General features: G+C 37.7%; 1 protein-coding gene across 3 annotated transcripts in view; it reads left to right on the top strand.

Moving 5' to 3' along the window:
• ogdhl (oxoglutarate dehydrogenase L) overlaps window positions 1-15562 on the top strand; it is an 85822-nt gene that overhangs the window by 40210 nt on the left and 30050 nt on the right. For all 3 annotated transcript variants that reach the window (XM_052041469.1, XM_052041468.1, XM_052041471.1), the window contains 7 exons: window positions 1492-1620; window positions 2010-2189; window positions 4913-5065; window positions 5694-5796; window positions 6264-6392; window positions 12489-12639; window positions 14378-14505. In XM_052041469.1, coding sequence (XP_051897429.1) covers window positions 1492-1620; window positions 2010-2189; window positions 4913-5065; window positions 5694-5796; window positions 6264-6392; window positions 12489-12639; window positions 14378-14505 — 973 coding nt within the window. The remainder of the gene's footprint in view (window positions 1-1491; window positions 1621-2009; window positions 2190-4912; window positions 5066-5693; window positions 5797-6263; window positions 6393-12488; window positions 12640-14377; window positions 14506-15562) is intronic.

Here is a 15562-nt window from a genome sequence, read left to right as displayed (position 1 = left end):
ATTTATTTGCAAAGCGAGTAGAGAAGTTTAGGACAAGTGATATATGTGCTGGACTTTATGAGAGGATGCTCTTTTTGTTGCATGAACTATTAATGAGCAATAACTAAAGGCCATATTAATCTTTCTTGTCACCACTCCACTGAAAATTAAATTAATTCAGGAAGAAACTGCTAATCCAACCAAAAATGCTAATTTGTTACATTGTCACATAATCTCCAAAATGACAGCAATGCCTGATTTGTTCTGTACTGTTTAATGTTTATATATTTAGTTGAAGCCAATTTTGACCCCATTTCAAGGGAATTATCTCCTGGAGGATTCCCAGGTGTGATCTATCATAACAGGTCCTCCCCAGGTTATGAAAGCCCAATTTATGTACAGCCTGTACATTCGAACAAGCGTTTGGGAGACTGACAGGATAGATTTGTCATCTGCTGTGTGGCTGCAGGCATTCTCTGCTGCCTGGGAACTCTGTTGTGGCCGCATTTCCAACATGTGAACTGTCCAGGTTATGAACGGTTCACCTACCATAATCTGGGAAGGATCTGTATTGATTAAAACAGATTGCCAGGTTGGAAAAGTATGATCTGTTTGATAAGCAAGTGTTTTACTAACCAGATTCAAAGGTAAGGTTAATATATTAAGGATGAACCAGGTTGGATATATAAAACTAGAATAGGAAGGGGAAAAATATGGACTGGCAGTTGGCATGAAAAGGAACCCTTAAGGTGTAATCGGGGCTTATTAGGACCAAAATGTTGCTGCATTGAAGCAATAGGCATATAATAAACTTGCATTTTTATTGTATCTTTATTTATGAAGCAATGCAAGTATTTTACCATGCTCTCTGCCTCCATGCAGCAATCCTTTTGGTTCCTAATCAGTCCTGCTGTCCCATTCCAATTGTCTGCCAATGGGAATGTTTTTAGGCTCCTTTTTCATGCTAGGTGCCAGTCTATTTTTGTATTCCTTTTCTTTATTCCTTTTTCTTTTCTGACTCTTCCTTTTGAGTTTTCTGTATTCAGTCTGGTCCTCATGTTATATACCAACCTTGCGTTTTGAATGTAATAGGTAAAACAGCTAAACAAACAGATCCTTCTTGGTAGAGAAGCTTTCAAAAATGATACTCACGGGAACAAATAAAAGTAACTTAAAATGTAAATTAATAAAGGAGAGACGTCATAGATTTGTTAAAGGCAAGTTGGGTTTGATTAACCTGATTGAATCTGTCTGACAAGTTAGCAGTAATACAGTAGGTGTCTACATGGATTTTCAGAAGGTATTTGAAGGTCAATGGAAAGCTTTGTATCCGGATTCCTGCAGTGTTGACCTTGACCCTTCACAAACAGGGTTTTATTTCAATAAAAGTATAAATGAGGTTAAGTAATTCTTACCATTCTTTAAAGGGTCAAAAGACTGAAGGTTGCATTAATTCATTCACAAAATACTAAGGATTGTAGTGACTAATTCAAAGTAATTTTAAATTTAAAGGTGATGTCCATCCTACTACATGGTGATGCTGCTTTTGCTGGCCAGGGCATTGTGTACGAGACATTTCATCTTAGTGATCTCCCATCATATACCACACACGGTACAATCCATGTAGTTGTAAACAATCAGGTAAGAAAAGGCACTTTTGATTTAATATGCAGTAGAATATGGCACAGAGAAGTTTGTGAGGTGCTGCACTGTTTCCGACCAGTGAAGTGCATTCAAGTCGAGTCGAGTTTATTGTCATGTGCACAAGTACTGTGAGGTACAGGTACATTGAAAAACTTGCTTGCACAAGCATGTCGGTATGGACAACACACAGAATATAAATTATACAAGACAATGAAGAGAGGGAGGAAAAAAACTGTGCAAAAACAAATCCTTAGTGCAAAAAAAATACAATAAGAGGTAGTGCAAGAGATGTTCCATTGCTGACGAATGATAGGGTTGATCTGGTCAGTTCAAGAACCTGATGGTTCATTTCTGTTAATACTGAAAGTCAATTGTTACTTCTGTAGATTGGGTTTACCACAGATCCTCGTGTGGCTCGCTCATCTCCTTACCCTACTGACGTTGCACGTGTTGTGAATGCGCCGATCTTTCATGTAAATGCTGATGACCCAGAAGCAGTGATGTATGTATGCAAAGTGGCTGCAGAGTGGAGGAGCACATACAATAAGGATGTCGTAATCGATCTGGTAATTAACAAGATATTGCTTTACAGTATTTGACAATTTACAGGCACAGTTTGATCAGTTTAACAAAATTGTGTGATGATTGGATGACTTTCCCTCAGTGCATTGGAATTGCATGTTTCAGTATATTTTAGTTTAAATGTTAAAGAATGCATCTATATATAATTTCTAATAATATTGTTCAACTGAAAGGGATTTGTGTTAATCATTGTATGTGTGGATGATTGTATCTTCAGGAAACTTCTTTTGGCAGCCTGATTGCTCCAACAATGCAAGAAAAGAAAGAAACTGGTGTTACAGACTGGGTTACTATTGGTGAATGTCCCTTTAAGATAGAGCATAGTGGTGTGTGTGTGTGTTGGCGTGGTTACGACAACAGAAGATAAAGGACGTAATGATGTTTTTGAAGCAGTCAGTTGGAGTCAGAAGAAGAGGAGAGAGACAGACAGACAGCAGCCTGCTAGTCTCTTATCGATGGATGAGAAACTAACTGTCTCTGTCACTACAATCCACGTGTGGATTTTTGGAGTAATCTGGTGGAGTCCACTTTGTCATTAACCTGTAGAGGGAAACAGGTATTTGTGTGGACGGCCACGATTCGAGAGCCTTTCAGGGTGACGAAGATGCAGTGGAGTAGTCACTGCTGAGTAGACACTGAGGTGTCGTTTGGGTTCCAAAGTGGAACATTTGGATTTCGTAATTACTCTCTATTTTCTCTCTACATCTACGTTTTGTCTTCAGTCAACGGTGGTTTTGAAGAAGCCTTTGCTCACGTTTCACCTTACGGCTTGCTGAACTGAACTTGGAGAACTATTCCTGGACTTGGAGTTTTGGAATTTGCCACACACACACTTCGAGTTTAGTTTTTGGGGTTAATGTTTAAGATTTAACATTTTTACTTCTAACATTCTAACATTTTTGCTTTTATTTTTCTGATTATCATAAGTAGTTATTAATAAAGTAGTTTTAAACACTTATACATGACTCGGTGTGTTTCTTTTGTTGCTGGTTCATAACACTGGGGATTACTAGACTTATACCCTTGTTTAAATGCAGCCAAGAATAGTGGAATGAAAGGACTGTCTGCTAACGTTGCAAATTATCCTCACTGCTACCAACCAGGTGCATCCCTAGTGGCTATGACCTACAGTGTGTAAAACTATTTGAAAAACAGAAAATTGCAGATATTGGAAATGCAAAATAAAAACAGACAATAGTAGAGATACTCAGCAGGTCAAGCAGCATCTGTGGAGAGAGAAAAACTTCCTTAATGTCACAGTTTGTTGACCTTTCCTCAGAATTGGTCAGTTCTGATACAAATTTGGAAAGGCTGGTAATCTGACATTATTAAATTCGATGTTAAATTCTGAGGTCTATAACATGCTTAATCAGAAGATGAGATGCTTTTGGAATAGTAAAAGATGCCAAAGATGGAGCGGTCAGAAGGGGATGGAAAATTAAAGTGATAAGCAACTGAAAATTCAGGGTCCCCCATATGGATTGAACAGCAGTGTTCTGCAAAGTGGTCATCCATCTGCACTTGATTTCTGCAAAGCAGAGGAGACCAGACTAAGAGCACATAATGTATACATTAAATTAGAAGAAGTACAAGTGAATTGCTGCTTCACCTTGGAGTGTTTGATAGGAATGGAAGAGGTAAAAGGGCAGGTGTTAGATCTCCTGCAACTTGCCTAGGAAGGTGTCATGAGAAAAGGAGATGAAGGTGTGAACCAGGGAGTCAGTGAGGGAATTGTCCCTTCAGAATGCTGAAAGGGGAAGAGATGTGTCTAGTGGTGGGATCATGATGAATATGGTAGAAGTTACAGAGGGATGATCCATTGAACATTGAGGTTGGTGGGATGGCAGGTGAGGACAAGGAGAACCTTTACTTGGTCTGAGGAAGGAGAGGGCTGCAAGCAGAAATGCAGGAACTGGAATGAATGTGGTTGAGAGCCCTGTCAACAGTGGTGAAGGAAACACCAGGGTAGGGGAGAAAAGGATATCTAGCAAGATATGACAGGTACTGTCATCAAAATAGATAAGATGGAGTTGGAGAAACTGAGAGAATGGGAGGAAACTGGATGGGAGGTGTTGTCAAAGTACCTGTGGGCTTGTAATTGGTCACTAAACTGGACCCTGAGACAAGATGTTAAGAAAAAGACAAGAAGAGTCATCAGTGGACATTGTGAAAGTGAGATCAGGGTGCAATTTGGTATTGAAGGTGATGATGCTTCTGAGTTCTGTGTGAGAGTAGTAAGTGGCATCAGGTCACTCGATGCAGCACAAACCTACTTGTGTTTCATCAGTCTGCCTCAAAGACGACAAGCTTACCAAGAAAAATAAAAAAGTGTCATGAGGTTGGGACACAGAGATGGGGAAAAAAAATTAAGATAGTTTCAGCCTGTATCTGGCTGTGATGCATCTCGTCTCTCTCTGAGCAGAAGAGAAAAAGTGTTGAATCAAAATTGAACCAACAACTTTGTAATTCAATAAAAAATGTCTTTGAAAATGTCCAGTGCTTTTTGTATCACCTTTTGACTAATGCAGGGCATGTTAATGAGGGGGTTAGATAATAAGCTTTTTAAAACAAACTCTTTGGCAGTTCATCTGTATTTTTAATTATTTTTGTGAGTAACAAGGTTACAGTAATCTTGCTACTATGCAATAATTAGCTGTATTTATAGCTATAATGCAGATGTTTATATCCTTTTTATTGTCACTGATAGGTATGCTATCGTAGAAGGGGACACAATGAAGTGGATGAACCGATGTTTACACAGCCTCTCATGTACAAACAGATCCAGCAGCAAGTGCCTGCTCTGAAGAAATATGCAGATAAATTGATATCAGAAGGAGTTCTGACACTACAGGAGTTTGAGGTCTGCATATTTTTGGTTACCAGTTACGTCTCAAGTGTTTGGTGATCACATTTGGCAATGTGTATGTATGGGGCTCCTTTTTGCTTTAAAGTATGCTAATCTAATTCTATTCCTGTGATTTGATGTTAGACCTATGTTTGCAATTCATTGTTAAAATGCCATATTTTTTCTGCATATTGCTGGATAATGTTGGATTAGCCAGAAAGTTTTGACATGAACTATCATCTCCTGCTTGGAAGTGACTTTCCCCCCCGCCATCTCCTTGTTGTGAACACCGGACCTTCTTTCAGATGACACCTCTTCATTGAACAGTTAAGACTAACAAATGGAACTGTGTGTAAACAAAAAAAACTGCAAGAGTAATCTTGCGTGCTTCCCTAATTTGCGGTACCATTAAGCAGCCAAAAATATTTTAAAGTGATAAAGTTGTCAATAGTGATTATCAACTTGAGGAATGATTTTTGCAATAGTCATTCAAGCAAGAAGTTATGAATTCAGATTATGGTTTAACAGGATTCTTTCAAGATTAACAATAAATGATCTTTACAAACTATGTAACTTGCTGATCTTTTAGCTAATTTAACATTGTGAATGTGTTTTTAACATTGTATATGAATGTGTTTTGCAGGAGGAAGTAGCAAACTATGACAGGATTTGTGAGGAAGCTTATACCAGAGCAAAAGATGAGAAAATTCTTCAAATTAAAGAATGGCTAGATTCCCCTTGGCCAGGTGGGCAATATTTGCAAAGGTTTAAGGATGAGTGTGGTGGGGGGGGGTTTAATTGAGATGTGTTCTAAAGGTGCACATTGATTGAACTGCTATATTATTGCAAAAGTTTTGAAATAGGCAAATAAGTGCACATTTTTGTGAATCGTCCATTTAAAAAAATAAACAAGTGAATTGGAGACACGTGAGACTGCAGATGCTGGAAATTTTTCCTTCTTGAAGTTTAGATTTTAAGTCAACTCTTTTTGATTAAAGCCTCTAATTATCCCTAGCAAAGATTATATATTTGTGTCTCAAAATAAGTATTGAACTTCTCTTGCTATAACATTTTTGGACTAATTTTGTGCTAAATGGTGCAGTTCATTGTCTTGTAATTTGTGTTAATTGGTCTTTTGTTTAGTCAGTTTTATAATTTCTCACTTGAACTGCCAGGTTAATGATTACAGAAAAAAAGTATATTTTTGTCTCAGGCTTCTTCACTTTGAATGGAGAACCGAGAAGTATGATTTGTCCTCCAACGGGCCTTTCTGTGGACGTCCTGGAGCATATTGGGAATATAGCTAGTTCAGTACCAGTTGAAAATTTTATCATTCATAGAGGTATGTATCTTTATTGGTGAATTACATTTCTTATGAGACAATGTAGTAAATTAAAATGTTTTTATACAGTTTTTGACATTTGGAAAAGTAATATTAATGGTGAAGTGGTGATATTTTTAATTTGCTTGTATATGAATATTTTCTAAGTAGAAGATTGAGAAGATGCAATTGGTCAATGCAAGCACCATCTGTTGTTCAAGGAAGCGCAATAAATTGTTTCATTAATATAACACTATTGTTGAACTGCATTTAAACATAAGCTTACCACAGTTGACCAGCCGGGTGTCACCACTTGTGTGACAAAAAAATGCATCCTGAGTAGAGTAAGATTCATGTTCCTTTGTCAGTCTTTTTACGCATAATCTAATAGCTGCATATTATTGGATATCTACAGGCTACGACCTTTTCTTCCCAATTTTGACCATGCTGTGTTTGCTACAGTGAAAAATCTAAGAGTCAGAGGAATGTTAGTGCAACAAGGATATATAAAATTTATAAATAATATAGTGCCTCTGAAATGTACTCCCAACCTAGGAATTTTTCTTGTGCACCAATAAAATTGATCTTTAAAATACTCTTGTGGATTGGAAATCCTTCACATGCACTTAAATTAAAAATTTTAAATCCATTATACTTATGAGATTTTGCATTTCAATCTTGGTGTTGATCTTAAGTGCATGTTCCAATTTTTTCTCACACTCGGTAAAATACTTAAAAGCTTAATTTAAAATTATGCGTTTTCTTTCCTGGTCTACTGTCTGTGAGGATTCGTTAATGTGATTAGCTGCTCAGTCAGCTTGATAACCTTACAGCTCCTAGACTGATGCCTGACAACAACTAATGCTGAAAAAAGGGAACCTTCTGCTATAGAGATCAGTAGGACTGAGGGCACCTTCCTTTTGAAGCTATCTGGGAGCACTGCTGTTTTGCCCCTGACTTTAAAATAAGGACTAATTAGATTGCAAGTCAGCGGGGGGGGGGGGGGGGGGGGGGGGAAGAAAGATGCTACTGTTACAAATCTAGATTTTTACAATTTTTATTTGTGCTGGTGTCAGAGCTACATTTTATTGCAAGTTCTCAAGTTTTGCTTGGAAAGATTGTCCATCTGCATTGCATCTGAGGTAGTAAATTTGATACAATGTCAATAAGCATTTGGTTTATGAATGAAAGGTTTACCCAGGTTCCATGAAATTACTGTTCCTATTTTACTGTGCATACATTTTTCCAGGTGGAGATGTAAACAGCAACCCATCCTTGGTAATCATCTGTGCAGTTATGCTAATCACAAATTTATTTACAGGAAACCATTATGGCTTGATAGCATAAGAAATTCTCCAGGGCAATATTTTACGAAAATCTTATTTTCATTTCTGCTTGTTCTGGGTCGATATTATGGAGTTAAAATTTACTGGCTTTTGTAATGTATGAAATAGAGCAATGGGATAATTTACGAATACTAAGGGTGCAGCATAGTCAATCTCTACAATATTCAAATTAAGCACCCAGGATTTTTTTTACCTTTTGGGAAACAATAAGATTAAATAAATATTTTGAATACATGTCCAAGGGAGCCACAGCTCTTCAGAAGCAATAAAGAGCAAAGCTATTATCTTATTATTTATTTGGCATATTTTGCAGAGACTGTTTTAGCAGTGATATATAACAACCAATGGCTGTTTATTAATTATGTTACTTATCTTCATATGCACAACAAGATATTAAACCCTACCTCAATAATGAAGATATTTGAAGAACCCTTTCCTCTGAGCTTTCATTAGATTTTATTATACATTTAAGTATATGCTACTAATAAGTTTGACAGACTGACTTTATTATTTGAATCAAAATCATACTGAAAGCATTTATGATTTGCAGCAGTATCAAGTAATCCCAGAATTCTAAATGACTCTGCTCTGTGGTGATCACTGGACGTGGATATTTATCAGCCTGTCATCCATTAACATTGCCTTTTCCATATTCTGAAAATGTTTGTTGGAAGCTTATTTCATATTCCATTGTCCTTGAACATGGTTAATCTCAGCAGATTTTAATTTTTTTTCATTTGTATATGGTCAATTTGTTAAATTCTGAATTTGGGTTGCATTTAAAATTGGTTTTATATAGATTCCCGAATGGGTTAGTTGGTAACTCCATTGATGCGTCAGTGAATATTTCCAGAATTGGAACATTCAGTGACATGTTACTGTTGGATACAATTGGACATTGGATACAATTGAACTTGCCTTGAATACGGTTCAATTCTCCTCAGCGATGTGACAGATTAAACTGAGCCACATGGAAGCTGTAACTGGGAGATATAAAATGTCTTTATTAAGCACACAAGACCTGGAGATAATCCAGTTTTCCCCTCCCGACACAATGTTTTATACTTTTTGAACACAAAGATAACAATAAACAATTAACTACAGTTTCAGTGACTATAATCACCTATTTTAACATTTTGAATAAAGACAGGTAACTTTGCAGAGTTACATATTTACAATGGTAGCACACGCCACTAGCAGAAGTCCTTTGAATATTCAATACTGTTGCTTGGTCCGAAAGCTTCTGAGCACAAACTTCAGACACCCAAAATATATTTTGTTAGTGTTGAGGGATGGCTCCCTGAATATACAGTTAGCCAGAATATTAAGTGACAAAACAGACGTGTCCTGAATGTTGCATTAAGTGGCAGGGATATATGCCTTTAACAATGTGTTAATACAGGAGACGACTACTTAATGCCTTTCCCTGATCTCATCCTGAAGTTTTCAATGACCACCAATTAACATGTACATTCATCTATTATCTTCCCCTACATAGTTTCAATGGTACAGGATCAGTATGTCCCACACCCAATGATTGGTTTCAATAGGCTTAAAGTATCAGTTGAAGTTAAATTGTGAGCAGGTTTTATTTCCTGAAGATTGATTCTCATTTTAATTAATATCTGCTATCCATAATTTCATAACTCCAGAATAATTTCTAACAAGCTAAACAATGGTTTAGAGGAATAGAGAATATAATGTTTGATCTCAATGTTCTCTGGCAAGGATGAGAAAAATCAGGCGTAGGTACAATGGTAATTCAGTTACCTGTGACAGAAGAGTGTAAGTGGAGATTAGGTGAGGACAAAATTGAATGCTGCAGTGTTCAACATGGTAGGTAGTTCGGCATATTTTATATATGCTGAAACATGTTTTAATTCTCAAAGGGCTGATACTATTTGTAGGACTGAACCTTACATAAGCCTCAATTTTAGAAGAGGAATAAAAGGAGAAATGTTCAAGTTGTTAAATGTCATCTATTTGACTATATTATTGGTGATGGAATCAGAATCAGGTTTGTTATCACTGACGTATGTCATGAAATTTTTTGTTTTGCAGCAGCAGTACCGTGCAAGATATAAAAATTACTATAAGTTACAAAAATAAACAGTGCAAAAAAGGAATAACAAGGTAGTGTTCATGGACTGTTCAGAAATTTGATGATGGAGGGGAAGAAACTGTTCCTGAAATGTTGAGTGTGGGTCTTCAGGCTCCTGTACCACCTCCCTGATGGTAGTAACATGAAGAGGTCATGTCCTGGGTGGTGAGGATCCTAAATGATGGATGCCGCCCTCTTGAGGCACCAACTCTTGAAGATGTCCTCGATGACAGGGAGAGTTGTGCCAGTGATGGAGCTGGCTGAGTCTACAACTGTCTGCAGCCTCTTTCAATCCTGCACATTGGAGCCTCCATACCAGACAGTGATGCAACCAGCCAGAATGCTCTCCACCATACATCTGTAGAAATTTGCAAGAGTCTTTGGTGACATACCAAATCTCCTCAAACTCCTAATAAAGTAGAGCTTTTGGCGTGCCTTCTTCATGATTGCACCAATTTATTGGGCCCAAGATAGATCTTCTGAGATGTTGATGCCCAGGAGCTTGAAGCTGTTCATCCTTTCCACCGCTGACCCCTCAATGAGGATTGGTGTATGTTCTCCCAGCTTCTCCTTCCTGAAGTCCACAATCAATTCCTTGGTTTTGCTGATGTTGTGAGTGCAAGATTGTTGTTGCGACGCCGCTCAACTAGCCAATCTATCTCACTCTTGTACAACTCCTCATTGCCATCCGAGATTCTGCCAACAACAGTGGTGTCATTGGTGAATTTATAGATGGTGTTTGAGCTGTGCCTAGCCACACAGACAGTTTGTAGAGAGAGAGTAGTGGGCTAAGCACGCATCCTTGATGTGCACCTGTGTTGATTGTCAGCGAGGAGGAGATGTTACTACCGCTCTGCACTGACTGTGGTCTCCCAATAAGGAAGTTGAGAATCCAGTTGCAGAGGGAGGTACAGAGGCCCAGGTTTTGAAGCTTATTGATTAGTACTGAGGGGATGATAGTGTTGAATTCCGAGCTGTAATCGATAAACAGCAGCTTGACATATGTTTTGCTGTTGTCTAGGTGCTCCAAAGCCGAGTGGAGAGCCAGTGAGATTGTGTCCACTGTAGATCTGTTGTGGCAGTAGGCAAATTGCAGCAGGTCCAGGTCCTTGCTCAGGCAGGAGTTAATTCTAGCCATAACCAACCTCTCAAAGCACCTCATCACAGTAGATGTGAGTGCTACTGGGTGGTGGTCATTGAGGCAGCTCACCCTGCTCTTCTTGGGCACCAGTATGATAGATGCCCTTTAGAAGCAGGTGGGAACCTCCGACTGCAGCAGTGAGAAGTTGAAGATGTCCTTGAATACTCCAGCCGGTTGGTCAGCACAGATCTTCAGTATCCGGCCAGGTACACCGTCGGGGCCTGACGCCTTGCAAGGGTTCACCCTCTTGAAGGATGTTCTGATGTCGGCCTCCAAGACAGATATCACAGGGTTGCCAGACGCTGTGGGGATTCGCACAGGCATAGTGTTATTCTTCCTTTCAAAGTGTGCATAAAAGGTGTTGGGCTCATTGGCGAGTGAAACATCACTGCCATTTATGCTGTTAGGTTTCGCCTCATAGGAAGTAATGGCATGCAAACCTTGCCACAGCTGTTGTGCATCTGATTGTATCTCTAATTTTACACAGAATTGGCTTTTTGCTCTCATGATGGCCTTCCGTAGGTCATACCTGGACTTTTTGTAGTGTTCTGGATCACTGGTCTTGAATGCCACAGCATTGATTAGAACCATCAATAAGTTCAAAAATAATTGTACAAATGTTTAATGAATCTTTGTTTACCATTTATAAAAATTAACTTAATGAGAATTGTTGAATAGCCATAACTGTCATTGCACCTCAAGTGTTTTGCATGGGTTCCTACTAAACACTGGGAGCCTTAAGCCTTATCTGTGAAAGTTAACATATCAGCTCTTAAATCTCGTAATTGGATTCTCACTATTCAGGGATCCTTGAGGACTTTGACATACAGGAGCATTACTCTCCATCCGTTCTTGAATATGAACCACTTGCAGTGGCAATATTTGTGTTCTATTTTAGCTATACTTCGCCTTTTTGAGATTAGCATACATTTTACTTGCGATGAAGTGGCATTGTGCTGTGCAGAAAAGACATTTACTTGTGTCTAGGGTTTTTTTATATGGTCTCAGGACATCCAGTTAATTGCATGCAGCATTATTCTGTAGTTAATTGTGACTGGCAGCTTGTATGCACCAAGGAACTGCAAGCAGCAAAAGAATGAGCGATTTAGTTAATGTGCAGTTGGTGGTGTTGGCTGAAGGAAGAAGATAACTGGCTTTGAAAAGTGTCTTGAGATCCTTTAAATCTGCTGCACGGTACAATATATTCACTTTCCTCCATGCACTGCTTCTTCAGCACTGAATTCAAATTCTATCTTGTGTCATTTAATTTCTGGTTATGATTTCACATCTGTGATTCATCTTGAAAGTTATCACCATGAACAAGCTGTCACTAAGAAAGGTGAGCCATGCACAATTTAAAAATAAAACAAACAATAATCTAACTTCATGAAATTGATGAATCAAAACCTTTGCCAAACTGTAGGATTAAAAGGTTGGGAAAAATCAGACTGTTGATCATTGTAGCATCTGTTTTAATTTCCTGAACACTTTTGTTAATTACCCGAACAGCTCTTTATAATTTTTTTCAGGTTTGTCTCGCATTTTGAAGGGACGAGCGGAGATGATCAAGGATCAAGTGGTTGATTGGGCCCTGGCAGAGTATATGGCATTTGGTTCTTTACTGAAAGAAGGAATACATGTTAGGCTTAGTGGACAAGATGTTGAACGCGGTACCTTCAGGTAAACTTCGCATAATTCAAGCACGCCTACTCCCCTTTTTGTGTCAAATCCCGCAGAAAGCGGTCAATATCATTTGTCTGGTTTTGCTCTCTGAAGGTTTTGTCACAATCTATTCCTCATGATCTATAATTCAGTAATGTAGAATATTGTGATTCACAGATGGAGGCTGTTGTATCTGCACTGACTTGAAGCATGCTAGAAACTGTCATTTATTTATTGCCAGTAAATAGCTGTCCTGATATTATTAGATTGTACACAATGAAGTGTAACACTTTCAGCAACCATGCTGTAACATGTAAAAATGACTACTTCATATAAAAATTTAAGTTTTGAACTGACATTTGTTCAAAGTATGTGATTTTGTTTTTACAAAATTGCATTAAACATGTTGGAGATAATTTTATTCCTAGCATCAGTTGTTAGCTATTTCTTAAGAAATCCTCATACCTCATGTTCAGACTTGCCATGAACTAAATAAATCCATCAAGCTCTTTTGCTTAAATTGTGGTCACATGTTACTTTACTTTTTCAATGAAATTTGATCTGTTTTGATGGGCTGTAAGCATGTTTGTGAAGATTCCATTTGAGACACTTCCAAGAATGTTTACACGAAACAATGCAGCAAACTAATTTCAGGTACACCAAGTACAATTCAATTTGTATCCAGAGCCAAATTATAGACACGATTTTATTGTTGAACAATGGAAAAATTGACTTGGCTAAAATCTTTCAACCTGTTTTTCTTTGTTTGCATACCCAAAAACACATTCTCAATTATGCCTTGGCCTTTCACTTTTCCCTAATCAGATTAAAATTGAAGCCAAATAAAAAGAGAAAATGCCGGAAAATGACAGCGGGTCAGGCAGCATTTGTGGAAAGATGAATAGTTAACGTTTCACGTCTAGGATCCTTCATCAGAACTGAGAAAGGGAGAAACAAATTGGTCCCTTTTGCAGAGAAGGCGGGGGAGAACAATGGTGGAACAAAGGCAATTTCCCAGATAGGGTGAAATAATGTGTTTAAGCTCCTTTGTCTGTCTAATTTATTACTAAAGATGTAAAGTCTGTGTAATGTTGTATAGTCTTGCCTGCTGAACATGTCCCAGTAGGTAAATGAAAGAAAAAGGAAAAAAAAGGGATGTCAGGCAAAAATGGCCAGTACTGATACAAACAAAAAGAAAAAGAGAGTTACCTCAAGTTGGAGAATTTGATGTTGAGTCCTGCAGGCTGCAAGGTGCACAAGTGAAAGATGAGGTTGTTCCTCAGACTTGCATTGGGCCACATTGTAGCAGTTAGGAGACCACCAAAAGAGGTCAGAATGAGATGGTGAATTAAAGTAGCAGGCAACTTGAAGCACATGGTCACTGAGTGCAGGTGTTCCACAAGGTGATTCCAGCACCTATTGCTTTTTTTTATATTTTCATTTAAGAGAATTTTTATTTGTCTTTGAATTCATTACAAGCTGAAGGGCCTGTGCTGTTCTGTGTTCTCAAAGATGAGCCAACTTTAACCAGTTGATTGTTATCTCAATTGATCAAATTAATACTTTTCATTTGTTCTGCCTTTTGGTAAATTAATTTGTTCTGCTGTTAAAGATATGATGTATAAAGATTTTTAAAAATCTGAGTCAGAATTACATGAAACACAGAAGTGGCGTCTTCTGATGACGGTGCATCATTTGCTGCTCACTAGAATATATCTTGCCTAGATTTTAATGTCAAACATTATTGCTTTCACAGCCATCGCCATCATGTATTACATGATCAAGAAGTAGATAAGAAGACTTGTGTGCCCATGAACCATTTGTGGCCAAACCAAGCTCCATACACAGTTTGTAACAGTTCGCTTTCTGAATTTGCTGTCTTGGGTATGTTAAATGCTCTTATATTTATTTTTGCTGTTGGCAATAAGTGCTGGACTCAAACTGGTGTGACATCAATCAGTACAAGAATTATATATATTCAGAGATTTAATTGTAATGACTGCCTGAGTGGGATTGCATTTATTCATGGGAAAGTTCATTTATGAAACCATTTTCTGTTTCGTAAAGATGGCAAATCATCTGTTTCATATTTGTGTGAATGCACACAGTTTCCTTTTTTAATATTACTAATATTTGAATTAAACTATTGCAAACAATGATTTTCTCAAATGTCTTATCACAGCCGTTTAAGAAATAGCAGTCGTGCAACCTAATCTTTTCTTCATTTCTATGAAGCTTATTCTTTTAATGCATCTTATTCTGTTTGCTTTATGTGCATAGTAAAATTGCCTCTCTGAGTATTGCCAGTTAGTGCTGAATTAGGAATAGTTTGGCCCTGGGGTCATTCTCACTAGTTTGAGACTGCTTAAACTCATTTCACAAGAGACTGTTCACTTTGACCCAATACATAATCCAGTAAGCTAGAGGTAATTTTCTACTGTATGACCTATTATACCATCCGCTTCCCACTAGCTCTTCCTAATAAAAAAAATGCAGTGGGCTTTTTAAATACCTTTTTTTTTCCAAATGAGCTTTCACCTGGGTTATCATTGATGCTAATTAGGGTATTAATACTGAATGGTTCTATTATAGGTAAGAATGCAGAGCTTCAGATTGTCCTGCTGACCCAAAAACCATACTAAAATCTGGGGAAAACACAATGCTAAAATTATTTTATAGTATGCCTTGTTTTAGTTTAGATGCTTAACCATTCCATCTGTTTGGTTTCAATTTGAAGCTGTCAGATCCACCACACTTTGTCACATCGTTCTATTACAATTGGAAACTTATTGTAATTTCATACCTGAATCCCAGATTTTTGACTTTTTAACCAGATCTGCAATTTTCTTACATTTTCTTTAGGCTACACACTACTTTGGTTATTTATACATTCTTTATTTTTCTATAATAATGTTTTCTACTTCTATAATACTTTGATATT

This window comes from Pristis pectinata, chromosome 30 (assembly GCF_009764475.1).
Source record: "Pristis pectinata isolate sPriPec2 chromosome 30, sPriPec2.1.pri, whole genome shotgun sequence".
Taxonomy (NCBI): Eukaryota; Metazoa; Chordata; class Chondrichthyes; order Rhinopristiformes; family Pristidae; genus Pristis; species Pristis pectinata.
The sequence above is the reverse complement of the archived record's forward strand: the minus strand, read 5'-3'. Positions and strand labels throughout refer to the sequence as shown.